At 43.4% G+C, this 27,772-nt stretch overlaps 1 protein-coding gene across 2 annotated transcripts in view; it reads left to right on the top strand.

Annotated features, from left to right (window-relative positions):
• ST8SIA1 (ST8 alpha-N-acetyl-neuraminide alpha-2,8-sialyltransferase 1) overlaps positions 1 to 27,772 on the top strand; it is a 142,174-nt gene that overhangs the window by 9,486 nt on the left and 104,916 nt on the right. The window contains exons 1-2 of one of the 2 annotated variants that reach the window (XM_080392204.1): positions 18,291 to 26,004; positions 26,407 to 26,551. In XM_080392204.1, the coding sequence (XP_080248330.1) occupies positions 26,450 to 26,551 (102 nt within the window). In that variant the 5' untranslated portion in view covers positions 18,291 to 26,004; positions 26,407 to 26,449. Of the gene's footprint in view, positions 1 to 18,290; positions 26,005 to 26,406; positions 26,552 to 27,772 lie in introns of those variants that run through there. The other variant, XM_080392203.1, reaches the window with a different exon arrangement.

Genomic DNA, 27,772 nt, shown 5'->3' with positions numbered 1-27,772 from the left:
TTTATTCCACATGTAGTATTCACTTCAGAAATTAATCCCTGTTCCTGGATAGTAACTTACAGCTTTACTTTGTTTTCCCTAATGAGTTTCACTGTTAGCAATGCTTGTAGAGTCTTTTTTATTTCTAAATGATGATAAACTTTTAATTATTGATGGGTAAATATTTTCATTACATTTCACTCGCTTACATTTGTCACAAATTCTCCCCGGTATTTATATGATGGTATGTTACCATTTGTAATAGGTTGTATGCTCTGTCTGGCACAGTATTTAAAAGCATGTGTGTGGGATCAGGCACGTGCCTTTGTAAGGTACAACACAGGAAAGGATTCCAAGAAGGGCAATGGGATCCCCAGGTGCATTAGGAGGATCACGGCCAGCAGGTCGAGGGAGGAGATCCTCCCCCTCCACTCTGCCCTGGTGAGGCCACACCTGGAGAGCTGTGTCCAGTTCTGGGCTCCCCAGTTCAAGAGAGATGGGGAACAACTGGGCAGGGCCCAGCGGAGGGCTACCAGGATGATGAGGGGACTGGAGCAGCTCCCTGCTGAGGAACGGCTGAGAGAGCTGGGCCTGTGTAGCCAGGAGAAGGGAAGGCTGAGAGGGGACCTTACCCGTGCCTACAGATATCTCGAGGGCGAGTGTCCAGAGGATGGGGCCAGGCTCTTCTCAGGGGTGCCCAGGTGTGACAGGACAAGGGGCAATGGGCACAAACTGCCACATGGGAAGTTCTGTCTCAATATCGGGAAAAACTTCTTTACTCTGAGAGTGACAGAGCGCTGGGACAGGCTGCCCAGAGAGGCTGTGGAGGCTCCTTCTCTGGAGAAACTCAAAACCCACCAGGATGTGACTCTGTGCAGCCTGCTCTAGGAGAACCTGCTTTAGCAGGGGTGTCAAACTAGATGATCTCCAGAGGTCCCTTCCAACTCTGACCATTCTGTGATTAATCATAATCTAAGGTTAATAAAGAAGCCAAAGAATTAATCTTCAGAGACTGGTGAAATTCAGATTCTCTACTTTTGACCACACTTTTTATGCCTCAGGTTAAGCAACTGTTTCCTTAACCATTGTCCTTCTCCTTTAGCTGCTCTTCTTTGTTCCCTATTCTTTGCATTTGTCTTATCTTCTACCTAAGTCCTGTCTGGGGACACAAAGGATGGCTATCACACAGCCTGTGTGCTGTTTGCTGCCATCACCCTGCTCAGCTGCCTGGTACGTGCATTTTCCTCCCCCCTCCTCCCCCAGCCAGGTCTGTCGTGAGTGTTCATTCTCTGTCATTGAGTCTCAGCACCTACTGAACAATGCTGCCGGCCAGCAGTGTGCCCCTCAGCGTCGTGCCACCACAGCGCATTCGCTGGCAGCCCCCAAGCAGCAGCGTTCCCTAATGCTTCATGTGATTCCTCACGTGGCGTTGTGCGTTGGGCCCTACAGCATTGCCCTGTGTCTCAGACCCATGTGCCCCACAGCACAGGGATCTTCTGGTCCCCTACACACTGGCCCCATGGCAGCACCTCCAGGTCATCCTCAGGTGGTCCTCAAGACTTTTGCTGCAGTCATGGGAGCCAGGGGGTAAAAGGGTATTTGGTGAGTAGCCACTCAGAGCACAGTGAGAGCCGCTTGCGTGGAATGGGAGGAAATTAGGAGCTAAGGATTTGTTACTCTTTCTTCCTGAAGCATCTTTTCAGCTGGTCTTTATGTTCTCTCATGGTGAGCCTGACCCATGGGAGTCATTGACTTGGTGTGTTCAGTCTCTGGATCATGTGAAAGCTTGGTGGGAGCAAGACAGCTGGGAGCCCTAAGAAAGGTGGGAGCTGCAAGACCTGTCACACAAGGGCTCTGTCACTAGACTGCAGCAGTGAGTGCTGCAGTAGACATCCCTAGGTAATTAGAAGTGTGGTGTTTAGGCTGCAGTCTTTAGATTACCCGTGCTTGTTCATGGATGATTTACTGCCATCCACTCAGGCAACATGAGCTTATTTGTCTGAGCAAGGTTCACACTCCTTGCAGTCTCCCACATTGTGCCATTTACTACCTAATGACAATGTAAAAGGCATGAGAATAAACCCATATAGGGTATGGCCATAATATGGGATATAAAGAAAATGCAATATTCATGAGGCAATAGCGGAGGAGTGCTGTTGGATGAGATGAGAATGGGAATGATGGGGAGAAGTTGCTTGCTACAGCTTACTTGAAGTTCCATTGTAACCATGCACACACAACCACATGCAGGGCTCCATGCCTCTCCTGGCCTCTCTCAGATGGCAGCTCTGGGGGGGGCAAATAGTGACAGAGCAACTTGTGTAATTATTAACGCTGAAAACGAGCGAACGGGAAGCAGACACAAAGGGCTGTGAAGCGGGGAAGGTGTTAGCTTGTTTCTTCTCCCAGCCTTTACGCACAGGAATGGGCAAGAGCAGTGCTGTGAGGGCAGTGAGGTGGTGCCGTTCTGAAGCACAGAGGATGCTTCTGTGTTACGTTACGTAGGATTCTTTGTGATGAATGTGACAGCCTGACATGGGTTAAAACTTTGCAGTTTTTTTTCCCCAAACGTTTGCTGCAACTGGGGAGTCTAGGTTAGTGTGTGTGTGTGTGTGTGTGTGTGTGTGTTTTTGATGGGTATGATGAGGATAGCCATGTCTGGAGTATGTGAGTGAACTATCAAGATGCCTGTATTTCACGCTAATGCTTGAATAAGCCTGAGTGAGAAATACAGACTTGCATCAGTGGAGAGCTGTACGCTTCTGTGTGATCCAGATGTTTCTGTAGGGCAACAAGATTTCCAGAAAAGTCAGAAGAAAGAAAGTTTTTAAAAGTGAGGTGAGCTAATAGGGAGAATCTTCTATGAATTTCAGTTGTGTCTTGGGCAGGAAAAAGAGGAGAAAAATGTTTTTCTAGCAAGAAGGGGGAAAAATCCTCAAAAAAAAAAAAAAAGCTTCTGTGTGATGCATAGAAAGACCATGGGCCGTGCTGGATCAGTTGATTGCAACCCAGGCTGAGTGAAAAGTAACTTTGAAAGAAATACATGCTGGATTTAATTTTTGTTTGGTTTTTACTAGACCTGCGTAATTTTTGTGATATTAATCAAGAAATACCGGTGGGATGAGAAATTTCAGTCTGTCTGTATACATCTGTCCTGCATTTCTGAAGAGTTATCTGTAAACCAGATAGCTCACCTGTAAGTCATGACAAAGTTTATACTTCACCCACAGCTACTCCTTGGTTACGTGGAACTTAAAATTTATCACTGTGAGGGTCTAAATGGAGGAGTGTTAGGAGATCTTTGCCAAGAGCCATGATCCCAGGTGTTTTCAGGCTTTGGAGCTCTGAGGCTCAACAGTCCAAGGGTTGTCCACCTGTGAAATTTCACCTGGCTTGGTGGCGGTTACTCCTCTCCCAGAGCAAAGCAGGAACAAATGCTGAACTATGTATGTTTGAGGTTTGAACGATGTAGGGGCAGTTAGTATGACTTGGGGAATGCTACAAAGTCTGATATTGCCCATCCTTGTAATAGCTGTGCCAGCTCCTGCATTTAAGTGAATGTGTGACTGTCCTGATTTCATAGAATAAAAATGCAAAAGGAATTTTTTAGTCCTCATAGCTGAAGTGAAGGGCTTGAAAAGATGACTGGTGGCTTGTGCCCCAAAAGGCAAATAAAAATCCATTGTGGGTTGTTTTCCAGATGCCTAATTTCTGTGCCTTAATCATAATTTTGGGGGCCTGACTCATGATTTTTAAATGCTAGGCATTGCTATAATGAGAATTACGTGTCAGCCTATAATTAGATGGATTTTTTTAACTAAGGAAACTGCAACAGTGAGGGGAATAGGAGAAACAAAACCAATCTGGGCATTTCTTTATAGGTCATATTATTAATTGAACATTTTGTCTTGGCACCCAGCAAGCATCTAGTACAAACACACTTGCGGAGCCTTATGGACAAATGCTGAACATCTCCAGGGTTTAGCATGCCCAGTTGGATGAAGCAGTAAAAATGCACATGAGATATTTATTCTTTCTGTCCCACTCCAGTCATTGCCTTTAAACGCTTAAGCCTATCCAGAAGGGAATGGCAGTGTGTGGAACTTGAGCTGGCTGATCCGAAAATGGTAACAACAACAAAAAAGTAAACCTATCATTAGAGAAATCATGTGTTTTGATAGTTCTGTTTAGACAACAGAAGAAGTGAAAACACTTATCTAGTGTAGCTCAGTAAATACTAATGGGTCCAGCATGTGATAACATGTTTATTTTTGCCTTGGGTCTTTGATGAGTGAACATAGTGCTTCCTGTCATTTTGTTTTGTGCTTCACTTGTCAAACAGGCCATTGCTAGTGAAAGTCTTGTACTAAGAGGGTTGCGTTTGTTGTTCTTCCACACCTAATCTGTGGAAAAATGTGTTTGCTGGCCTTGGTAATTATACTGGCAGTCGGTTTTATAAGTTTAGTACAAATTCTGTTTTCTCTTCTGCTGTGGAACAGCACATCTACATCATAGAGAAGAGCAAAGTTACCTCTGCTGGCGTGGTGGCAGATGAGTTGGTAGGGGTTTCCAGTGGAGTGCATGCTTCCTTTGGAGCATAACCAGGAGCATGTGGGTAGTGTGCTTTCACTTGAAATCATGGGTCAGCTGAGATGAATATGAGCATGCTTAGGTGTGGCACTTAAGTTCTTTCCCAAATTTGACTTAATCATTTGGTTTCAGGTGGTGTCTTGGTGTCGTGTGTGGCTGTGCAGCCTGTCTTGTGTGACTCTTACTCCTTTTCATTTAAAATAGATGACTTATTTTGCCTTAGTGAAAAAGAAATTTTAAAAGTACTGAGAAGTTGTTTCCACTCCTGAAATGCCCCCAGTCTACACGTATTTTTTATACAGTTTGGTAACTGCTAAGAACAGATTAGCTTTCAACAAGTTTAATGATTAAATAGCTAGGCTTTGTCATTTCATTATCATCTTTTTGGGTCTAAACTAAATGGGTTGCATGTATCGATGTATCGGGGTGGGGGGAGAGTCTCCCAAAACACACTGGCTCTGGGCTAGGCATCCTAGCCACATGAATCCTAGAATCATTTAGGTTGGAAAAGACCTTTGAGATCCTCAAGTCTAACCATTAACCCGAGACTTCCAAGTCCATCACTAAACCATATCCCTAAGCACCACATCTATGCACTTTTTAAACACCTCCATGGATGGTGACTCCACCACCTCCCTAGGCAGCCTGTTCTAATGCTTGACCACCCTTTTAGTGAAGAAGTTTTTTCTAATATCCAATCTAAACCTCCCCTGGCACAACTTGAGGATGTTTCCTCTTGTCTTGTCACTAGCTGTCTGGGAGAAGAGACTGACCCCCACCTGCCTACAATGTCCTCTCAGGTAGTTGTAGAGAGCTATAAGGTCCCCCCTGAGCTTCCTCCTCTCCAGGTTAAACAATTCCAGTTCTCTCAGCCGCTCCTCATCAGACTTCTGCTCCAGACTCAAGTCTTGAGTCAGATGAGACACCAGCCTCATCACCTGTCTCTGGACACACTCCAGCACCTCTGCATCCCTCTTGTAGTGAGGGGCCCAAAATTGAACACAGTATTTGAGGTGCAGCCTCACCAGTGCCAAGTACAGGGGGACAATCACTCCCCTAGTCCTGCTGGCCACATGACTTCAGATAGAAGCCAGGATGCTGGTGGCCTTCTTGGCCACCTGGGCACACTGCTGGCTCATGTTCAGCTGGCTGTTGATCAACATCCCCAGGTCCTTTTCCAGCAGGAAGCTTCCCAGCCACTCTTCCCCAAGCCTGTAGCATTGTGTGGGGCTGTTGTGACCCAAGTGCAGGACCTGGCACTTCTCCTTGTTGAACCTCATACAATTGTCCTTGGCCCATCGGTCCAGCCTGTCCATATCCCTCTGCAGAGCCTTCCTACCCTCTCAGATCAACACTCCCCTCCAACTTGGTGTCATCTGCAAATGAAAAGTATTTTTAAACCAACTTTCAGGCAGTGTTCCTATCTTAAGATGCCTTGTTGAAGGACTAAGTAGGTTGAATGATTTATTTAATGAATTTTTACTTTTATCCTCATACTTAGCACATTCCTTGCATTAATTGGTTGGAGGTTTGTTAAGGATTTTTGCTTGCTCTTTTTAGCAGCATCTTTTAAATATTGATGCTGTAAAAGACCGTAAAACTTAAGAAAGTTGATTCACAATTAAATGTACTTTGGGTAGTCTGGGCTTGTCCTTCCCCTGAGGAAGCTGGTATGCCTCCTCTCAAAAGAGTACTAACATTTCTTTCCTTGTTTGTCAAAGTTTGTATGACGTTGAGTGTCTCAATAGCAGACCTGCACTGGTCCACTCATTCATTTATTTTAAACTGAAGCAGTTAATGAAGACTACTCAAAAGTTATTCTCTACAACCAGCATTGCTGTGATGCCCTTTCTACTTGCCAGAGCCTCCTCTGAATGCTGGTGTCTGCTGATGTTTTAGCAGGTCTTTGGTGGAGAGATCCAGCACTGTCTTATGCCATATCTGCACCCTCCCAGTATTAGAAAGGGAAAGAACTGTTGCAGGTGTGCTGGTGGGGAGGTGCCCTTAGGGTTCCTTACTTCCTTTCCCTTGTCATGCCCTCGTGTCCCTCCCTGCCTGGAGGCCAGGTAGGTACTGTGGGTACTGTCCCTTGAGAGCTTACTCGCAGGTGATATTGCAGGCGCGCCAGCTCAAGAGTAACTTGTGCCCTCGTGGTTTGGAAGCGGATTACCTTAATGCTTTGGATCAACTCCAAAACTATCTCAGCTGTCAGCAGCACCTCTTTCCACTTTAAAGAGTAAGTTCTCCTATAAATAGCAGTACTAATTAGGCTCTGTTTGTGTCCCACTTCCCTTGAGTCCTGTTGTCCCCTGTGCCATGACTGGGGCGAGAGGCAGCGGGTGCTGACTGAGCAGCTGGCTGTGCTTGGGCAGGGTGCACAGCTCTGCTGACGTGGGGCTCATAAAATTGGGTCTCCCTTCTACCCAAGTTTTCATACTTACAGGATCTTAATCGTATATGATATTTTCCCTCTTCCCTGTTCAAATGTTGGTGAAGTTAACCAACAAGTTCAGAAGTCCATGAGGTGGGCAGGATGGCTATGTCAGCCTGTGCCTTCACTTAAGTTTTGTTTGTTGTGCCTATTTAAAATACACCCTTTTCTCCCCAATGCCTTCAGAACTTGCTGGCTCTCAGGCTTCGTCAGCCTTTCTGGGCTGGGCCAGCTCAGCCCCTGCTCAGCAGGGAGCAGCATATCGTTTGTGACTAGGGGCAGGCAGCTTCCTGCAGCTGCCAGACCTCTGTCCTCCTCCCAGCTCCCTGCTGGGAGCCCAACTTGGACCAAACCATAAACCATTGTGAGCTGTCAAGTCAGGAGCAGACAAATTCATGTATTTTCAAGGACAAGAGTGTGCTCTTTCCTGTGCGTGACAAACTGCATACAATATTCCTTCTGCCCTCCCTGTGTTAGCCTTGTTCTGGTTGCTGGCTGTTTAAAGGGATGATGGGATGTCTTCATATATTCTTATTCTTTCTTAAAAAAGGAGTTTTCTATTCGGAATTGTGTCAGAACGCTCTTGTCAGATAAGAGAAAGGGGTTGTGGAGTGGGGTACTCTAGAAGGAAAGAAAATATATGTGCTTGGAGGGCAGGGTGGGAGGGAGTGATGGTAAGGTGGTGAGATAGTGGGGCCTTGAGGGCTGGAAGGGAGGTGGAAGACTGGTAGGGTTTAACACAATAGAGGCAAGTAGTTTGTAATAGCAGGAGTGCTGAAGGAGAAGAAACTCAATGTTTCTTCACTGTTCTGTTATGTGAAGCAGTATAGCAGAGAAGGAAAGACTGTAGTTAGGAAATCTGAGAACAAATACGTGGATAAATCAGAAGGGCAATCAATTAAGAACGTTCGATGAAGTGGACAATTTAAGAACAGCTCAGTTAAGCAAGATAACCCAAGGAGGTAACAATTAATTAAAACAACTTGGGTTAAATGATAATCTCAGTTTAAGAAGATCAGGTATCAGATGGAAGCAGATCACTTGAATAAATGAGGGTTCAGTTTCAATGGCCTATGTGAGGTATAAGAGAAGCTATGAAATTGTAATAGTAGACGACATTTTCATGCCATAAGATAGGAGGAATGGGAATCATTTTGCTCTAGAGATGACTGTTTAAGTGGTGAGATTTGGAAGTAGAGTGATGAAATGTGTGGAGTACAGCCCACTCACTGCAGCTATCTCTGGTACCTGTCCTACTTAAGAGCTGTGGTAGGGAAAATGTCCATATGGTTAGCAATAAGACAGGAAAACAACATTTGTTGCTCTGTTTCTTTTTCATTCTGTGATTGCATGTTGCCAACTAGACAATCCACAGACTTGGCATCTAGTGAACTTTGTTTGCTGCGGTTTTGACTGTCCCAGTGGCACATGCTTGGGAGTGATGAATTACAATGGGCAATTCTTTGACCTCCCATATCTAAAACTGGAGTCAGTTACTACAGTTTTGGGGTGACACTTTAAAACAAAGGCACTCTTTATTCTGACTGGATGCCACCCAAAGCATTTTGCTGAGATGACTTCTCACTTGGTGTTCTAGTAGGGTCAGACACGTGATGGTCATTAAATTAATGCATAGATAACATATATTTAGAAACAGGGACTCAAAACTGCACCGTGCTGAGGATATTCAGCTACTCCAGAATTCCTTGGCCACCCGCACTTGACTAGCTTTGATTCCAAACTGTGAAACAGCTCTGGGAAGGTGAGGGATTTGTGGGGGCAGGCATGGAGCTTCTATGCTTCTGGGTGGCAAATGCCAGCACCTTCTCCAGACTGATCTCACCAAGCAGGAGGCAGAGTGGAAAGCAGTGAAATTATGTGTCTCAGGTGTTCTCTCTCTCTCTGTTAGTTTTGCTACATTTTCATCATCCAGATTCTGCCTCAAATATATCTGCCTTCCAGTGGATGTGAAAATGCACCCTTTGGGGATCTGCAGGGCAGATTTGTGATAAGCGTGCAGCATAAATCGATTGATAACAGACTTTTATTACAGTGCATAAGAACACAGAAATATCTTTAGTGGGACAGACTGCTAGATCAGGTCCATTTAGTTCAGTATCCTATCTCTGTCAAGGGTTGGCACCAAACGTTGCAGGGGAAGTCATGCAATAGATAGGGATATGTAGTATAATCTCCCAAATAAATCAGTGTCTCAGATTCTTTGAGTTATGAGGCTTACCCTTCATTACCTTAGTTTTAATACCTCATGCAAAATTACTGTTGTTAATTATAACAACTTTCATATTCTTGGTGCATACATAAACAATCAATCCCTTCTTAACCTTCATTATGCTTAATTTAGGAAATGCAGGTGTTCTCAGAATAGGTAGTTCTTAAATATATATGTCTCAGTCTTAGATTGGTGGTTAATCACTTTAAAGAATGTATTTCCTCTTTGGCTGGTATATTCTTTTTGTACTATTTTGCTTTTTTATCTGATTTATTTTTAGATTGTAACATTGTACCAGAAAACAAAATGTTATCACACTGTTGAAAACTAAGTATCTCATCTTCAGCCCTATAGTAAACAGTTTAGTTACTGTGGAAACTGTATTACTGCTCTTTAAAATTGTTCAGTTACTGCTTCTGAAATACAATTCTTCATTCTAAATAATTAACTGCTTGAATTTCTTGAGATGAGTAGCATAGACCAATTGAAGGACATTTCCATGATTAAATATAGCTCTATAACTTGTCACACATTCTTGAGCTGCAAGGTGAATTTTCAAGATGAGTTTGAGACCTAGAAAGCTGGCAATTGGACTGCCCGGTTGCTGGATGCTCTCAAATGCCGTGTGACTTTTCACCAGCTAGTTTCAGGCCTGGGAGCCCTGAATGTAATGAAAGGCTCAGTCAAAAGCTTTCCTATAAGCAGATGTTGGGTTAACTTCTGTGCAGCGCGTTTCCTGTGGGTATGGATGTGAAAGTGTTCTCATGCTGGGCACAGAGGCTAACATTTATCTGCCTGACAGGACACGTTTCTCATGTTCACTCAGTAGCCGGAAGAAAAACCGCAAACCCAGCAACTGTGTTGGAATCTGTTGTTGGTTCGTCGTGACATCAGTCCTGTGCTACCCTGGCAAGCTGGAGAGGAAGGGGTCAGAAAGGGAGAGCATCCTGGGTGACTGTCTCTTTGGGCCAGGGGCTGCCTCTGCTCCATGTCTCTGCTGTGGCACCCTTGGGTTTGACACGTAGTTTCCACAATACTCATAAATGATTATGAGTTACTTCTAGTCCGACCTGATGCATTCAAGATCAATTGATAAATTATAGAATCTGCCGTTCCTCTTCCTCATTCCCCTCAGGATCTTCAGTGCCACTGTTTCATGGTCCGAGGTTTCCGTTGATTATCACATTCCCCACTAGTGATTCCATGTTAGTGAATAGTAGATCCAGCTGTAAGTTGACCCATCAATACCTGTATCAAAAATTATCCCTGACACACTTCAGAAATCTCCCAGGTTGCTTGCATCACTTTGTGTTGCCCTTCCTGTAGATGTTAGGGAGATGTAAGTCTCCTAGTGGACCAAGAGTCTGTGATCCAGAGACTTCCTTGAGTTGTTTAAAGGAGGTTTCAGTTACCAGCACTGTGCCTCACTCTTCTGGAACTGACAATGTGGATGCCTCTGTAGAAGTAAACTCAGGTTACTGATCTGGAGAGATGGGGAGTTGCTTAAGACCACCTGCAGCTGGAGTTGAAACAATAGAGTATGAGAGGCAGAAGGTGGATGGGAAATAAGAAGATGGTTCCTCCCTTGGGCAGAAGAGTGCTGCTGGCCAGTGGTTAAAGAGTGCCTCTGCTGTCTTGCAATAGTTTGTTCCCCATGGTGATGACCTGGTGTGAGATGAAGGTAGAAGGTCCGAGCAGATGCACTATACTTCAGCTTGCTGCCTGTTCACTATGGGAAGGGCCCTGGTTGTTGGAGCTCCAGCTGTGGAGAGTTTGCATAATTCTTTAGTAGTGGCACAGCTCCTCTTCCCCTTTCTTGTTCAGTGGGATCGCTTGGACATGCTACCCTGAGAGACTTTGCATGGCTGTGAGTTTTGTGTCTTGTTCGTGACTGCTGGCTTATAAATTCCCCTCTCAGCAATTTTCAGAACCTAGTTCCAGTATGTTTTATTATTTAGATTTCTTTGGGTTATGAGTAGTCTGTGAAAACTAGAGTGTGGCAGCTAATTAAATGCAGGATTTCAGCAGTCCTTCAAGCAACAATAGTTTCCTGTGATATGCGTGGCTGTATGTGTCAAGCGCTTCAGGTTTCGCTTTTATTTAGAATTTCATAATGCTGCACTATATACAATTCTTGCAGGCATTACAAGGTAGCGTGTTTTGCATTGCCATAGTATGCCAGGCAGCCATCTAAACAGCAACATTACTACCTGAACTTTAATGAATCATGTAGCTGGGGTTTTGGGAATAAAGAAATCTAAGAAAGATGGAAAACTCTCAACCAGTGGAGCAGAAAGAGGAGGAAAAGCAAAACCCCAGACTTGAATTCTGACAGGAGCGTTTCCCATAGCTGTAGGGAAGCTGTTTTGCAGCACTGGAACACTTGGGTTTCCCAAACCCGCCTGCTCAGCATGTGTGCCTGTGCAGAGGAGGTGCGATTGTGTGGCTGGAAGCAGGTGCTGCAGATGGCAGGAGAGGTAGATGGAAAATAAACATCTTGGCAGAGTTACGTAGGAGTCATAGCATGTAGTAATCTCTGTAGTTTTGCATTTGACAGACTTTTAGGAATTCTTCTCTCGCATTTAGTGTTCACTTGTTAAAGGCCACCAGCTTAGACAGAGGGGTAAAGTTGGATGTGTTGCTTTTTTTCCCCAGGACTTCAAACCTAAAAGAGCTCAGTACATGAATCACGTTTATCCCCAGGGAAGCTGTTTGTTTGCTCCAGGTAATGGGGTTTGTGCATTCCCAACTTATTCCCAGCAGCACAGAGCATAGCACAGCAAACTAGTTAGGATAGACTCAAACGCGGTTCCTGTCTCCTCGCCTCTTCTTTTCCCACTGCCAAGCAACTGCCTGGTTTCTGCTTCTGCTACTTCTTCTATGCCTGTTGAGGCGACCTCCCCACCCGCAAGCCCCCAAACCCAAACCATTAAATGTTGTGGTGTGTTGTGAAACTCTGTGTTTGCAGTGTGTGCTGCCAAGTATCTGTTATTTAATGGTAATGATAAAATAGCGTGCAATGAGTTAGAAGCTGGAGTTGTAAATATGTGGTGACCTTGATGGCTGAAGCTGTTTGGATTATTCTAAGGACTGTTTCAGAGCCCTGCCAAGATGTAGTGATGTGCCTGTGAAATTCTGGGAGCTTTGGAAATACGAGTTTTGGAAGCTCTTCTTGCAGTGCCGTGTGAATATTTGTCCTGAAAGGCCAGGTTTATGTTCCCTGATTACACTAGCAAATTCTTTCTAGCTGGTTGGAGGAAGTGTTCAGGGGAATCCTGCCAGCCTTTCTGACAGTTTGGAGTAGTTCAGATGATAAGCCTCTGTGTGTCCTTTGAAGGCAGCAGCTGATAGAGATGCAGAGTACATGTTTAGAGGAAACACGGAGTGCTTAGGTCCTGACTGCTTAGGTCTAACCCAGGAAATTTGCTGTGTTTTGTACACCCTGGGGTCAAAGTGTACAGTTCTGGTGGTGAACAGTGCATTGGTGCTGTGACTCTAGCCAAAGGGACTTGGCTCAGGGTAGGTTGCCACTGGAGGAGTGGTGTGACTCAGAAATTAGAAGATGGGAGTGGAAGGTGAGAAACTGTCAATTGGACTCTTCCTTACCTCCTGTTATGTACTAGTCAGGTTGCTTTGCCGTAGTGAGCATTGGTGAGAGTGGAGGTCTGAGCACATTTTAAGTAATCACGAGACATGTTACATAGAATTGTCAGTGAGTTGGCAGCATTGTTGAGAGCAAATGGCAGAACTTCTGCATCAGCACTTTATCCTTTCTAGTGAGGTGCTAGAGAGAGTAATGTATATGGCAGTTTTTGTTACTGAGATATGTTCAGAAAAAAACCCCCAACATTTTCTTGTGATTGTGTTCCTATTGTCTAGGCCAGGGGATAAGCAACAGATTTTAATGATGTATAGTCACCTATGGATATAGCAGGTAGAGGTTCATCACACTTATTTCAACTACCTAAAAGTTAGGTTTCTCTGTTAGTACTCCTACCGTAGTTTCCTCCTGCTATAAATAATGAACAGGCAGAGGTCCCTGTGGATACTGACAGCTCTCTTCTGCCTTGGATACATGTTGTAGGGTAGGGTAAGTGTTCTGTTTGTGGAAAATCTAGATGACCAACACAAAATAGATGCCTCACTGTGTTGTGGCTGGGCTTTGGTAGTATGAGCATTTTAAGAACTGAGACTTGAAGCACACCAGTAGACTGTTACAAGACTGTGAAATGGGGCTTCAACCACTAAGTGCTCCTGCATCATGAATCAATTAATACAACACACAACTGTCACTCAGCCACCAAGAATAGAAGTAGGAGAATTGCAAAAAGAAAAAAAGGCTTAGCGCTTGCTTCTGCTTTTACTTGACCAATGTCAAGTAAATGAACAGCATCCCAGTTCTGCAGTGTACCCTGATGATCATCAATAAACTTGATTTCTTTATTTTCTTTTTTTCCCCTGGGCCTACAGCAGAGCAAGCTGTGAAGACAGAGAGGGTACATTGCCTCTTGTTCCTAGGACAGGTGTTTGGAGATGACTAGTGAAAGCATCTCAGCTGACCTTCCCTGCAAGAACAGACTCATTCCAACTCAGGGCCCGTGAGATCTTTTCTGATTTCAGTAAGTCTGTAGAACAGGCAATATCCAGAATTCAGATATGATGGAGTTAAATGGCATTATCTTGCACTCATCTTTAACTTTTTTCTGCTGGTTCACCAGAGGAAAAGAGACTTAAAAAGATTTGGAATTAGAGCTTCTAATGAAAAGATGTTCCAAATTGGATGTGCCTTTCCTTTATTTTAATCCACTTACCGCATTTAGCAAAGTATTTGCATCAATGAACCTGATTTTACAGCACCTGGTACTCGGGCAAGATTTAAAACACATTAGCAAAACTGCTTCAGAGATGAAGCTTGTAACCGCAAACAGTGGAAATGCAAGTTCAGGTTATGTTTCAAGTTTTAATCTGTGATAATTTTACCGTTTGTTTTCATCTGTTAGAAGCCATCTGTCGGTACACAGAAGAATCACTGAACTCAGTTCAGAAATATCTCTGGATACTTGGCTAACTGAACATCAGCTGTTTTCAAAAGCGATGTTGATGGCTGCAGCAACTCGGGCTGTTAAGTGAAGTCCAGTGTCGGTGCTTGACAGTGCATTAAATCATGGCTTTCTTCCAAAATTGGACTATTACAGTTTAACTGGTATATAATTCTGGGTATACAGGGGCAACAAAGAACACAGTTTTGTCAATGTCCTTCTCTAGAAAGCTAAAGCATGGCATTATTTGGCGTTTAGTGGATTCCACTCCACCCACCCAGCCAGTAGGAAATGTGACCTCTGTGACTGCAATCCTAATCTTAATTCCCCCCGCTTTTGTCTCACTGGGTGATTTCATCTAAACTAGAGAAATAGAAGTCTTCAAGGTAGTGAGTTCCTACAGGTTTCATGAAAAACAGCAGCTGTGTAGAAGAGAGGGATCAAAACTGAGGTTTCCTCTTTTGTTTGTCCTCCTGTTTGGCTGATCAGCTTGCCCTGCTAGCTGGCAGGGCGTCAGATGGATGCTTCCCAACCGGGCAAAACTCACTCTGTCTTCTAAACAACCGATAGTTCTGAGATGTGGGAAGCAGTTTCTGAAAAGTGGAAGAAACAAGTTTCTCTTCAGAATAGGGCTTCCTTCAGTTGCAGATCTATTCATATGTTTTTGATGGGTTAAAGCTTCCCCCCAAATGTGCAGCTTTTATGCCTTTGAAAATATATTCCTCTTTCATGCCTGTTCATGCGATACTTTTTGCATATTCTTGTCTCCATTGCACATGTAGGCAATGGCTTCCTGGTCACCTACAGGTTTTTTTGCATCAAAAATTACTCTACTGACCAGTGGAGGATTATTCCTCCCCTCTTTATTTCTGTGGTCTCAGATCTTAGGCATTTCAAAATGTTTAAATCTGTGTAATGGGGGATTTTTTTTTTTTTTCTTTCTGGCCAGTTCACCTTCTGTGAAGGGGCATGACTTTAACTGATCAAATTAGTAAAAAGCTCCCTATGGACTTTCTTGGATTGGAGCGTGGGGGCACTGTTGTGAGGAGCGTTATATAATACTTTCTGGGCTTTTATCTGGGTTGCAGAAGCAGGTGGAGAAGTCACTGTAGTGTGATAATTGACTGCTTAGATCTAGGTGGTATCTATCATTGCTCTAGATATTACAAGCGCAAATGTAAGATTAGAGCTGCTCGATTTATTTTTAGTAAATCTCCTTCTCCTGGAAGAATACAGCTATCCTGTGCCCTTGTTGAAGCCAAATGTTTCTTTGTGCTTGTAGCAGTGCAAAGCAAGGAGCAATTTTGCTGAAAGGAGTAAGGGAAGTGGTAAGAACAACTCGTTTCCTCCCCACCCTGCAGCTGCAGTGTCGTGTACTGTAACTTTCTGTCTGGGTTGATAGTTCTGCTATTTTGCAAGGCAGCGATTCATTAATTTAACCTCATCTCTGTGAAAGCTGCTCTCCTTCTGCCAGGTTTATAAGATTAAAAAAAGAATAGTGCATAAAGCAATTAATCTGTTCCACCTGCCCCACTCCGCTTTGGCTCTGAGTACTCTCTGACAAAACTTCCAGTTCATGCAGTTCTGCCGTCTCGCCTTTCTGACAGCCCACTCTGAGGGCTCTATGAACAGAGCTGGAAGACCATCAGATGAGGCTGCTGGCAAATAGCATCCTTCTGTGACATGCTGTAGACAGACAGAAGACCTACAGTCCCTCCCTCCCAGCTCACGTTAGCTGGAGAAGCCTTGCTAGGCTTTCTAGGGTCTGGAGCAGCAGGTCTGGCTTCGTGGACTGGAGTTAAGCTACCAAACATAGATGTTGCCATCTGAGGTAGTTGGTCTCTTTATGACCTCTTTATGGAGAGGAAGTAGGTGTCTGTTTAGTTTGAGATGAACCACACCCTAAAAGAAGCTGTCTCTCATAAAGAAGCCTCGGAGTGACTTGGATAGAGGTGTTTACATTTCAAATACTGTAAATGAAGTGCGATGTACCCTGTGTCTTCCCCAAGATGGGCCCTCAAACACAGCTGTCATATTAAGGGGCTGGTGGTGGTGTCGTTAGCTAAGCGAAGGAGCAGTCTGGTGCAGTACCAGGGAATTCCAGCATTGTGTGAGATCATTTCTCTTGAGCCGCTGGCCAGAAAACATCAGCTCGTGCTCAGGTTCATCACTTCTCAAAGGAACGTGGCTGTTTGTTGCAGTTCCTAGGTGAGGTGACGAGTCACCGTTGTCTCTCCTGGATGTGGTTGGAGTTTCATTGGGAACAACACAGACAACCCAGAGGCATCCCGCTTTCCAGTAGATTTTAGTGCGAGTAACAGAGCAGCGCTATGGTGCTGGTTTTGCTATTACAGGTTACAACTTGTGGTTTCCTTTATATATAGCTCTTTATACATCTGATATGAGTCTCAGAACTTAGTCTGAACGCGTACTAAAACTCATACATTATAATTCATACATTATAATTTGTGTTTCAAAGCTTATAAGCAGGCTTTGTGCGTAGCAGTTTGAAGCAAGTTTGCATGAATCGAAATGTATTCTCTCTGAGAAGAGGCTGACAATTCTGTGTTTCAATAGGTTTCCAGATCAAATCTGCTCGGTTTGTAGGTAAAAGAATTGGCAGGAGGAAAGGTGAACTTAAGGCTTGTCAGATGTGCAGGCAGACTTCCATTCACTGAGAAATATGCTGATTTCTTCTAATTCATGAACATTGTTCAGTAACAAAGACAGTCCCTGGCAAATTTTGGGCTCATCCGTACTTCTACAATTTAAATGTTGCACGGTTCAGTCCTCCTTTGTACTTGCACTGCTAATGAAGATATGGAATAAATTGATGCGATGCTAGTAAAAGAATCATGTCTGTTTTCAGTGGTAGAAAAGTATATCCTTTCAATTACTTTTCTTAAAATGCAGGGTTTTGATCAAAGAGAGAAAGCATAATCGACTAAAGTAATTGTGTATCTTTATTACACTATCTGAGATTTGCTTTAAATTCAAAGGAGAAGCTGATAGAGATTAAATAATCTGAAATCATCTGAAGATTCAGAGGCTGATCTGAGCCACAGTTCAGTTTTGAGGGAACAGAATTTAGGTAAGTTTGGGGAATTCCACGGTGAATCATATAATACTGTTGCTACTGCTGTCTTCTGAAAATGGATAAAAGATTTAAGAACCTTGAAATTTTAAGTTTCACTATGTCTGTCTTTGTTTGGAAGGAGGGTAGAGGGGGGAAAAAACCCCATTTTCTGTGATACTATGAATGTTTCTGGAAAAAAGATATCACTTGTACGTTTCCCCCAAAAAACTCTCAAAACCAAAGGGGGGTGAGGAGGGGAAGAGTTGGACAAAATCAGTCACAGATTAGGGTGATATGCTGCCGTGGCTGACAGCTCAGATTTTACCTGCTGCAAGGCAGCAGGGTTTGTTTGTACCAGGCCAGGGTAGCAAGGAAAGGGAAGCCCAACACACAGGAGATAAAAACTGTTATATATTTCTTTTGCAGCCTGGAAAACTTAACTGCTAATTATACTGTGTAGACGGCACGAAATGTTTTGTTCGGTGATTTTTAAAATGAATAATGAAAACCAACAGGTACAATATTTTCAGGTTAAATGAAATACTTTGTTTCCCTTTTGGGTGCCTAAAAAAGACCTGAAAGAAAGTGCTGAAGGAAAAAATACTGATGATGCAGAAAAGATGGAAGTGCTTGATTTGTAATTCCCCTCCCACCCCCACCTATTAATTTGGCAATTTGTAGCAAATTATCCAACAGTTTATAGTTAAAATTTCTTACTCACTTTAAAAAGTCACATACAGCTCTACTGCTAAGCTCATGAAGGTGGCTTCCATGAATTATCTTTATTCCAAGAAGTGTCTATGGTCTCTGCAACCTTTTTCCTTTCATGCAGGTTGCAGCACCAGGCAGTTCAGTACATGATTTGCTTCTGCCTGTGACCTTTTTATTGTCCTGATATCTTTCCTCTCTTGAGGAAGATGGGGATATATTACATGATCCTTGTAAAATCCAGACACCAAAATTGCTGCAGGAGGCATTGAAATCGGCTGAAAGTTTATAACAAGAAACAATATAATAATAAATGTGAAGAGAAAAACTGTCATGACTTTAGTTTTAATAAAAATCATATTGCAGAAAGCTTGGCAGCAATCAGATAATCAGTAATCAGATAATCTCGCTGTTCTGCTCTGCCATGTCCACTCTGTTTATTTTTCACTGCATTTAAACTAATTCTTCAGGTTCAGGTAATTGGGGGATTTTCACAAATGAACTTGTGCAGAACAACGTATTCTTGATTTAGATGTTTTTGGCAAAGGTTTTAATTTTACTTAGATCTTAAACTAGTACTGCTTTCCCCAAAAAAGAGTTTGGTATGATTTTGTGAATATCAAGAGGATTTGCATTGGTGGTTCTCTTATTCTTCTGGTACTTGTCCATGATGTTCTTAGGAGGGCAATTTTAAGATCATATTCCCGAACAGTTGTGCTAAAGGTAGTTTTAAATTTCATCTCAGGTGCGGTGGAGTCTGCTGTAGAGAGGAGTGGTGCCAAAATACTTGACAAGGCTGAAGCCAGTTTTTTATTTTGATGTGCAGGAATAAGACCACGTGGCTTTGTGTTTTGTGACCAGGAGTTCATTCAGTGTGTCCCTTAGCTTCTGATGGTTGCAGAAAGGTGACAGCCTCTCCCCTCCATCTCCCAAGTAAATTCATAGCAGTTGCTCGTGTTCTACCCACAGCTTTGGTACAGGGGCAATTAAGTGTTTGAAGCAAGAGTTTGATGTGTGCGATATCTGCCCTGGTAAGAGAAGAACATTATATTCCACTTTTGGTTTCCATATTGCTGTCTTCTGCCCTGCTTAAGGTGTAGGCTATCATGCCTTGAACCACTTGAATACTAAGGTACTTTAAACACCATGAAAACCTCAAAGCCTCAGTGACTTCTTCAAGCTAACCCCCAGTTACAAGTAGTATATTGAGCTCTTTGGGAACGAGAAATTGTGACTGTGACCAAGCCCAACTAACCATGTTTTAACAGACTGTCGGAAGCCAAATGCCAACTGCAGCTACAAGCTCATGTGACCATGCTGACTTTAATTGAATCAGTGATTTTACTGTTACTGAACGGGTTCTGTAGCCTTCTGTAGAGCCATAAAATTCTCAGGCTGCCAGCTTGGAGAAAAAAATGGCCACAAGTATAGTGATTATGTGGCTATATGAGAGGGCTGCCTTACAGCTGCTAGCATTAGCTACTGCCTACTGTTGGAGATGGGATTAGCTTTTTTTACTGTTCTTGGATGGTGATGGTCATTGGATGGATGAATTCAGGATGTGTCCAGGTGTGAACTTGCTGATTAATTACTGATCCTCTGCGTTTCTTTTATCAGTGATTTGCAAGACGACATTACAATATTGTTGGTAAATTTTCCAGATGAGAAAAGGAACAGGGTGGCAACTGATGCAGGCGACAGGCCCAGGAGAGAGAGCAGCCTGGGTTTCCTGCTGCACTTCCTGATTCTCAATAGAGCCATATGTGAAATCTCACATTTAGCAAACCAGAGTGTAGGCTGCAGTTACAGATAGATGTCCCTATCCTGGGAAGCACTGGCAGTGAGAAGAGTGCTAAATATTTAATCAGTTAGATGTGCTTTGGCCTTGGATGTGGGATGCATGGGTAATACCAGAGAGGTCGTTTTGTCCCTGTAGCTGGCAGGGGTTGACTACTGTAGAAATGTTATTTCCAGGCTTGGAATATTTAGAGGGGAATTTTGAAAAAAAGACAATAGCCACAGGAATGATGGAAAGGGTAAATAACTTTGTTCAAAAGTGAGAAATTCGGGAAACTCCAGCTCTTCCACTCATCAGAGGGGAGGCTGAAATCTGAGAAGCCAGGGATCTCTGAACTGGGTGGGGGGTGGTGGGGTGGTGGTGAAGAGGGGAACAGATAATTTAAAAAAAATCAGTCAGAACCTGAAGGGACAAAAATTCAAGCTCTAAACTGAGTGCTGATCTTTTAAAGGCACAATTTTAACCATTAAGCAACAGTTGTGGTTTCTCCCCTGCCACCAAAACTTATTGCGAGAACATGTGGAAGTATTATTCTTGGGGAAACATTACACTTTGAAGACTAAATTTAGAGATTTTTCAGGAATAGATTTTAGACTCCTCATGATGGAAGTGGTCAGACCAGTTGCGTTTCAGAGCCACTGTTGATGTTAATCACTAAAGTATTTCTGACAGGCATGTTAGCCCGGGGTCTCTGAAGCGTGCATGTGCTGGGAAATCAACACCTATATAGTTGAGGAGTCCCAGAGGCTCTTGATGGGTCCCCCTGCCTCTGCTCAGGGATATGTAGATGGAAGCAATTAAGCAATTGCACCGACATGGAGCTGTGCAAATCTTCCTTAATGAACCCAAGCAACCACCCATCCTCTGGATTTCAGCAGTGCCACAAATCCCTGGTTGTGGGTGATGGCCTGATGATTTTGGCCTGACACCAGCTGAAACTCCAAGGACAGGTTCATTTTTTTCTCTGCGTGTTCAGATTCATGTGATCCCAAGGCAAAACATGGGCAGCTGAGGTGAACATGGACTGCAATGTAGAGAAAAGGAGGTTTGTGTTAGACCAAATGCCGAGTGTTGTGCTGTCAGCTCCTGGCTCTGATTCGTAGTCACCGGACAGAAGCTAGCATGATGACCAGCTAAATCCAGGCAGCTGAGCAGAGTCTGACGAAAACAATTAGTTTGACCGATTATTTTTATCTCAAACTGGAACCTGAACCTCAAGTCATAATTTTAATGCTGCCATTAAAGCCAAACTGTAATGGAACAGTAATAGTAAGTTTAGTGTTACGTTGAGCAGTGGTTGAATCAGTGCCTTTGTTCCATGTGGGGACTGCTGGTACTTACTGGGACCTGCAGAGCAGCATCAAGCTGTAGCCCCTCCTGTCTTCTCCCCCTCCTGTGTGTGCAGCATCATCCTTCACAGGGCACTGCCGTGCAGACCTCGATGGGGTCCTGCACAGTGCAAGGTTCATCAAGTGTGTGTGATGTGCTATAAAACTGCTGCCTCCTTGGGGCAGAAGAAGGGGTGTTGGTAGTGTTACCAGTGTCAGGGCACCAGTAGGTCTTAATAGCCCTGACCAGCCTCACCTTGGACCCTTACCCCTGTACTCCATATGCTGTGCCATGCCACACGCTCTCTGCCCGTCGGTCCATTTATGATCAGGCTTAAGCCTTCAGTCCTCCTTCATGAAGTTGCCCTCCTGTTGCTGCTGCCTGACAAGTGGTTCCACTTCAACCTGATCTTTTCCTTATCCCCCTGGTATGGGTTTAAAAGGAAAAATCTGAGAGGAAGGACTTTGCTCCCCCTCGCTTTCACAGTGCTGGCAGCACTGATGTGCTCCATGTTGACCAGCATCACAAGACGGGTGTGGCACAGAGAGCTGGAGAAGTGGTGGTGTGCTGGGGAGGCAGGACCTGTTCCACCTATGAAGAAGAGATATCTAAAGGGCTATAAACTCCTGACTGACAACCCATGCTGTGGAATTGCCCATTTCTGCTTTTAGATGTTATATTTGCCCATCTTAAGCCATATGGGATGTTTGAACTAGCTATTGAGTCATTATTGGCTGGGACTCAAGTCAAACCAGAGTGAGATTAAGTATTAACTGGCTGCAAACAGAAAAAAGTTCATTAAGGTGGAGAATAAGCAGTTTGGGATTTTTATGCAAGCTCTTTCACTGACTTTATGTATGAGTTTAGGTTTAGACTTCTCAAGGAGGTCTGGTTTCCTCTCTGCTTTTAGGTGGAGGAGGGTGCACCTATATGAGCTCTTTGATCAGAAGTGGGCTTTCGAGGCAAGTCTCCTGATTGTCACAAGTTACTGCACTTCAGTAATGCACTTTTTGCTACAGCCACTCACAGGCTTTTTGTGGAATCAGACCAGAGTTAGTCTGCAGTAAATACCGGGAAAAGAAGGTAATGTGGGTATAGGAACCTTGGCACCAACTATTCCACTCTGCTTCTTTCAATGTGCAATGTCTGTGGTATAACCTGAACGAAGTGTACTGTGGGGATACAGCTCATGCCCCCAGACTGCTGCTCAGCTCCCGCCTGGCGCTTGAGCTGATGAGCAGAGCCGCTTCAGTGCTAATGCTGCCCTGTGGTTAGTCACCTGCTTGGTGCCCAGTTCTGGCTGAATCTTAAAGGCCTGAAGTGAGAGTCTCAAAGTAACTTTTCTTCTGCTTCTGTCACAACTGGGGATTTGTCCCTTAAGTGCTATCAGGTCTGAGGGCCCCCAGTGCCTTTTCAATACCAATATTAAAGTTATTTAATTCCTCTCATACATAGGTCTCCCCTGAATTGGAGATAACTTCGAGTCAAAGGTATATTTTTTTACGGCCTGTGAGTGCAGGAATGCTTACAGTGAACTGAAATCCTTGGCTAAGAGCTGCTGCAGTTTTGCAAATTCATAACATTTTAGCTGTATGTTTTAATCTAGCTACTCCCTGATCCTGCAAAGTACCCTGCTTTAGATTCACCTTTGAATCCATTCTGATTTGTAATGCATGTTTTCATATGGAGCTTTTCTCACTTTGGAACTTTGGGATTTGGATCAGAAAGAGAGACTGAATGATGTGAGACTTTTAAAAATTATTCTTTTCTGACAGAAAGCACATGTGAGTGCATAAGGTTTTTGTGCTAATATACACAGATGCATACTTGAACTAGTGATCTGCTTATCTGTGGACATTCCAGGAGGTACTTGCTGCTTTTCATAATATGTTTATCAACAAAGGATTTAGTGGGAACTGGAAAAATGCATTTTTGGGGAGGGAAAAGAGTAGGTATATATATCTAGCCTGATAGATGGCAGGGAGGGTGGGAGGAATCATACAAAGAGATACAAAGAGCTGTTCCCTAGCTCTTCAGTTTACCATGGCTAAAGAAAGGGTCATTAATATGAAACATTCCCTAGATACTTTTCCACTGAGATGTCTGTTATTTTTTTGCTTTTTCCTCTGACCAAACTTCCAGAGAAGGTATGAGTTGCAAGATTTCACTTGGAAATTTTAGTTTTGTTATACAGTTGTATAAGAAACAACTATATGTAGAGTTGAGCTCCGGCTGGTCTTGGATTACATTATGTTTTCTTGAAAAAGTTGCCATGGGGATAGAAAATACAAAGAAAAGGAGAGGAAAGATAGGCAAAAATTATTTTCTTTCCACTTGACAGAGCGAGTGAAATAATTTTCCAAAGGCTGCATACTGGAGTTTGTGGACAGCCAGAAAAATCTCCACTCTCAAATCTTTCATTTGGAATAATATTTCATGACTGTCTGAAACTGCTTTGCAAAGGTTATTTGGTAAGAGGTTTCAAATTTTCTCTAGTCTGATTTTCACGGTTCTGTGATGAAGGCTTTATTTGGGCATCCGCGGGAGGATGATGTGAAGCCTTTCTGTGGTGGATATAGGTAGAGCCATTGGTGTTTCTAGGAATGGAAATTGCCACTCTGGCTGACACATTGCTCTGTTCTGCTCAAAGAGTGACAAACGAGCTCTACAACAGGCAGTCTAAAGGAAAACACAGTTCCAGAATCACAGAAACAGAAGTGTGAAGGTGCCTAGAATGATCACCTGGTCCAGCCTTTTGTGGGAAATGAAGTCTAGCACCTTGTCCAACTTCATCTTGAAAACCTCCAGCGATGGGGACTCCACCACATCCCTGGGGAAGTTGTTCCAAGGGAAGATTGTTCTCACTGTAAAAAATTTCTTTCTTATATCAGGATGAAATGTCTCCCAGTGCAGCTTGTACTCATTGCTCCTTGTCTTCTCTGTGTGGCTCCTTGTGAAGAGAGAGCCTCCATCCTCTTTATAACTGCCCTTCAAGTACTGGAAAACTGATGAAGTCCCCCTAAGTCTTATCTTCTCCAGGGAGAAAAGACTTAACTTTTTAAGTCTTTCCCCACAGGGCAGGTTTTCCAGCCCTTTGATTGTTGTTGTGGCCCTTCTGTGGACCCCCTCCAGTCTGTTTTTGAGTCGTGGGGTCTAGAACTGAACACAGTTTTGTCCTACACTTCATTAGTTTGGGATTGACTTGCACACCAAAGCATGGCGATTTACATCTTTTCTGAAATACTTCTCTATACGGACGGAGGAGCGCAGGTGTGTATGGAGAAAACACATGAGAACAAGTTATTGCTCGTAGCGCTTCAGCCTGAGCAGCAGCACGCTCTGCCCTTGTGAGCCCCTGTACCCTCACACTGGGGGGTCTGGGTATGTGGTGGAGCCTCATGCTCCGCAGTGCGGCACCATTGTCAAATGGACAAAATGCTGAAATTTTGAGCCATGTAGCACCCTGTCATAAGCTTCTGATTTGAGTCTTCATAAAAATCCGTCACCTCCTTGGCTGCCTGTGGGGACAGAGGGGCTGCTCAGCCTGTTACAAGGGGAGAGCTTATCTTGCGGCTCGTTGTAGAAGCTGACTCTTGATTTAGAACAAAATGTGATACCCAGTTTCCTTGTGTAATTTGCTTCTTTTTAACAATTTAATCTCCCTGTGTGTCACGGGCAAAGGATACACTCAGGATACACCTGCTTTAGGAGAACAGTGCACCTCCTGCCATCAATCCTTGCATCCTTGCTGTCCTTTGAGAGCCTTCCTCCACGTGAGGAATTGTCCCAGCAGCCTGGGGTGGTGGTGGTGGCAGCGCTGCCCTGGAGCTGAGCCAGAGCAAATAATTGAATTTCCCCAGTGGGGAAAGCTCACAAATAGCACTGGCACCGCCAGGTTTCCTCTTCTGCTAAGATTACAACAAGTCAGCTCTAGCGTTTTCATCAAGTTTTCAGTTGAAATACATATGGAAAATAGTGGCACAGTTGCAGAAAACTATGAACTGATGGCAAAATCAATTTTTGATAGGGGAAAACAATGATTTCTTTTTAAAAAAATCAATTTTTAGAGAAGAAAACTAGCTGTAAAGCTTTAAAAAATGCTAAAAAATTTTAAAATTTTCTGTGAATGACTTAATAGTTTTGCATAAAATCTCCTCTTTCATACAGGAGAACATTTTAGTAGCCACTAATAACTGATGTTTTTCTGCCTGCCGCTTGCAACTCTTATGCAGCCACTTGAAATGGCATCAGTCTCTTTAGGATTCCCTTTAAAATAAATGAGAAATTTATGTAATAATGTATCAATGTACTGTAATGGCATAACTCTACAATGTATTTTTATATACGTCTATTTCTTATAAAAACTAATATGAGCGTAACCCTTCGTATAGAGAGCTACTCCCTTGCAGCTTCAGAATGACAGGATATTCCTGCCCTGCAGATGCCTAGAGTTTTTCATCATTCTGTATTTTAGGGAATTAATTGCTGAGTTTGCTGTGATACAGAATTTTTGCTCAGTATAACCTTCAACCACCTCACCAGCTCTCAAATTTCTACTCGGGCTGAGTAATAAATGTTTTGGGGAAGTGAGCGTGTAAGAGGATATGCAGTTTCAATGAGGAAACAAGAAGCATAACATCCACACTATCTGTCTGTCTGTCTCATACTGAGATGACTCAAATTGAACTTCAATTAGAAGTCAAACTCTAATACTGCTGTGAATATAGCACAAGGGTGTTTAGTATCTGGAGAGAGATGCCGTATTTTTTCCGTACTAAGTTATGTAACTGGGGGGGGTTAGGAGGCCTGCCCTTCATGAATAAGGTGTGGGATTGAATTTTCATATACCTTGGATTTAATTTTCAAAGGAGCTTCTCTGATTTCTTTACGTGTTGAAGGCCAGTTTTTTGTTCATTTGAATGGGTTGTAAAGGATGGAGGGTTTTTTTCTGAATCTTGGTTCTACCTCTATGCCACTCAAAAGTGAATGGAGGTTTGACATTTTTACTGTCTGTTTCTAAGGTTTTCTGAAACAAAATCAGGTTTTCTGGCCTTTCTGTAAGTAAAAAAGGGTCACCCTATGTTCATCCACTGGCTGGGAAGATGAAGGGCTTGCTTTGGAGCATCTGAGAGTGGCAGATCTCAGGTGTGAAGGGTGGTTGTTGGAGAAGGCATGCCAAGGCTCCGATTAATTAGTGGCTCTTTATCTTTTGGTTGTCTTCACCAGGAAACTGCTGGAAGAATGCTGTGACCCCGGGCAGCTCTTTGCGATGACAAAGCTGAACTCCCCAATGGGAAAGAACCTCTGGTTTGATGGGGAATTTTTATATTCTGTCACTATTGACAATGCAACTTACTCTCTCTTCCCACAGGTTAGTAACCTTTTTCTTCTTTTCACTTTAAGTATTAGTATACCATATGGTAACGTGGTACAAATGAATATGAATAGGCTGAATGCTCATCAAGAAATTGTATCTTCATTTCTCAATACAAACCAGTCTCCTCTTTTTTTACTTCTGTGTCCTGAAGATTATAAAATGTTTGTATGCATGTTATTTCTGTGGCCGCTTTTCAGGTGTGTACATAAGGGATGAGACTGGGTGTTTCAAGTTCTGGCTGTTTTAAGAAGGCAATTTCTGCATTTCAGTCAGTGATCACACTCACTGGGAGCTTGAGCCCTCATCTGGGATTGCTTCGGTTCAGATCTACTTAGCTAAGATGTGACAATACTTTGTGTGAAGGTGTCCAAGTTACTTCCAAGTTAATTAAGTTTATTGATGGCAGGCAATGTGAGCGCAATAACAGAAGCAGACAACTTGACCTTGCCGATTCTTGCTGTGTTTTGAATATCAGAAGTGGTTTGTTGCTGTTCAGCAAAGGTGTTTTGTGTTAAGTGCAGGGTTTTTGAGTGCTGAGAATTTGTAATGCTGATCTAGGGTTCTTGTATTTTTAACTAATGTTTGAACTGATGTTAAATAATCAATTGATTATATTGAATGTTGTATGTGGAAGGAGAGTTGTTTTATGTGGCTATGCATTTAAAGAAAGCTAGACATCTGGATGTATTGATTTTTCTCAAATTAAAGGCATAGGTATTTATTAAGCCTCCCAGTCAGTGTTGAGTCATTCGCATGAGGCTTTTCATTTGTTGCTGTTCCCCTTAAACGTGTAGCAGAGTTCTTAGCTGTTGAACTCATCCTGCAAATAAAACATGAAAAAGGTTATTAGTAGTTTCCAGATCTCAACAACAGACTTATGGCTTTTAATGAGTTTCAGTGGAGAAAGAGTGAGGGGAAGCTGCAGCACAGGGCAGAGGAGATGGGAACAGCTGCTTCCTGTGTTAAGACATCATCTGGAGGAGCTGTGTTACAGCTGCGCCTGGCTTAGGCTGCCAGCCTGCTGCCGTGTCACTCGGCTGTGCCTGCTGCAATGAAGTGGTTAATGGACCTCTGCTTCCCTCAAGCTGCTCCCCAGCTGCTGTGTCCCTGCAAGTGAGTAGATGCTGAAAGGTGCGTGGGGAGTCTTTTCCTGCAGTACAGCTGGAACAGGGCTGCCCAGCTGGAGTGAATTTCTCTTCCTGCCTTTGAGACTGG

Source organism: Falco punctatus (assembly GCF_963210335.1).
Source record: "Falco punctatus genome assembly, chromosome: 6".
NCBI classification, from domain to species: Eukaryota; Metazoa; Chordata; class Aves; order Falconiformes; family Falconidae; genus Falco; species Falco punctatus.
This window is presented reverse-complemented; position numbering and strand designations above follow the sequence as displayed.